Source organism: Antrostomus carolinensis, unplaced genomic scaffold (assembly GCF_000700745.2).
Source record: "Antrostomus carolinensis isolate BGI_N321 unplaced genomic scaffold, ASM70074v2 scaffold47904, whole genome shotgun sequence".
NCBI lineage: Eukaryota > Metazoa > Chordata > Aves > Caprimulgiformes > Caprimulgidae > Antrostomus > Antrostomus carolinensis.
In genome coordinates, this window is record NW_010310981.1 from 1 (window position 1) to 477 (window position 477).

The window sequence follows — 477 nt, forward strand, 5'->3', positions numbered from 1 at the left end:
GGTGCAGACTGTGGTGGGAGGAGAGGCTGAGCAAGGGGGGGGCCCAGCATCCCACCCCTCCCTGTACCCCCAGAAGGGTTCTGAGCTACTCCCATCACCCCAGGATGGGGGTGGGCCAGGGGGTCAGCTCTGCACCACAACCCTTCCAGATCCCAGCACCATTTCTGGGCACACTGGGTGACCAGCACCCAGTGCAGGATGGGCCACCAAGGCCGGGTCACCTCAGGGGAACACCCCACGACTTACGCAGCAGAAGCAGCACCCCAAAGAGTGAGATGCAGGAGTAGAGGTAGGGCAGGTAAAACTCCCAGAGGTCTGTGGAGATGACAGGATCAGACCAGCACCACTGGGCATCCCTTCTCCCCTTCAGCACCAGGGCCTGATCCTGCCCCACCAGAGCCAGGAGAGCCCCTGGGTGCCCCAGGAGAGCCCCAGTACATCCCAGCAGCACCCACCATAGAGTGACTGGCGGCTGGC

The 477-nt window shown here is 63.5% G+C and overlaps 1 protein-coding gene across 1 annotated transcript in view; it reads right to left on the reverse strand.

Moving 5' to 3' along the window:
- Nucleotides 1-246: 246 nt before the first annotated feature.
- The window catches only part of LOC104523873 (protein LMBR1L), a gene marked incomplete at both ends in the record, with an annotated part of 1,354 nt that continues 1,123 nt past the window's right edge, over nucleotides 247-477 (reverse strand). Inside the window, 2 exon segments of the mRNA XM_029084655.1 lie at nucleotides 247-315; nucleotides 456-477. The exon segment at nucleotides 456-477 is cut by the window's right edge and continues 99 nt beyond it. Coding sequence (XP_028940488.1) covers nucleotides 247-315; nucleotides 456-477 — 91 coding nt within the window.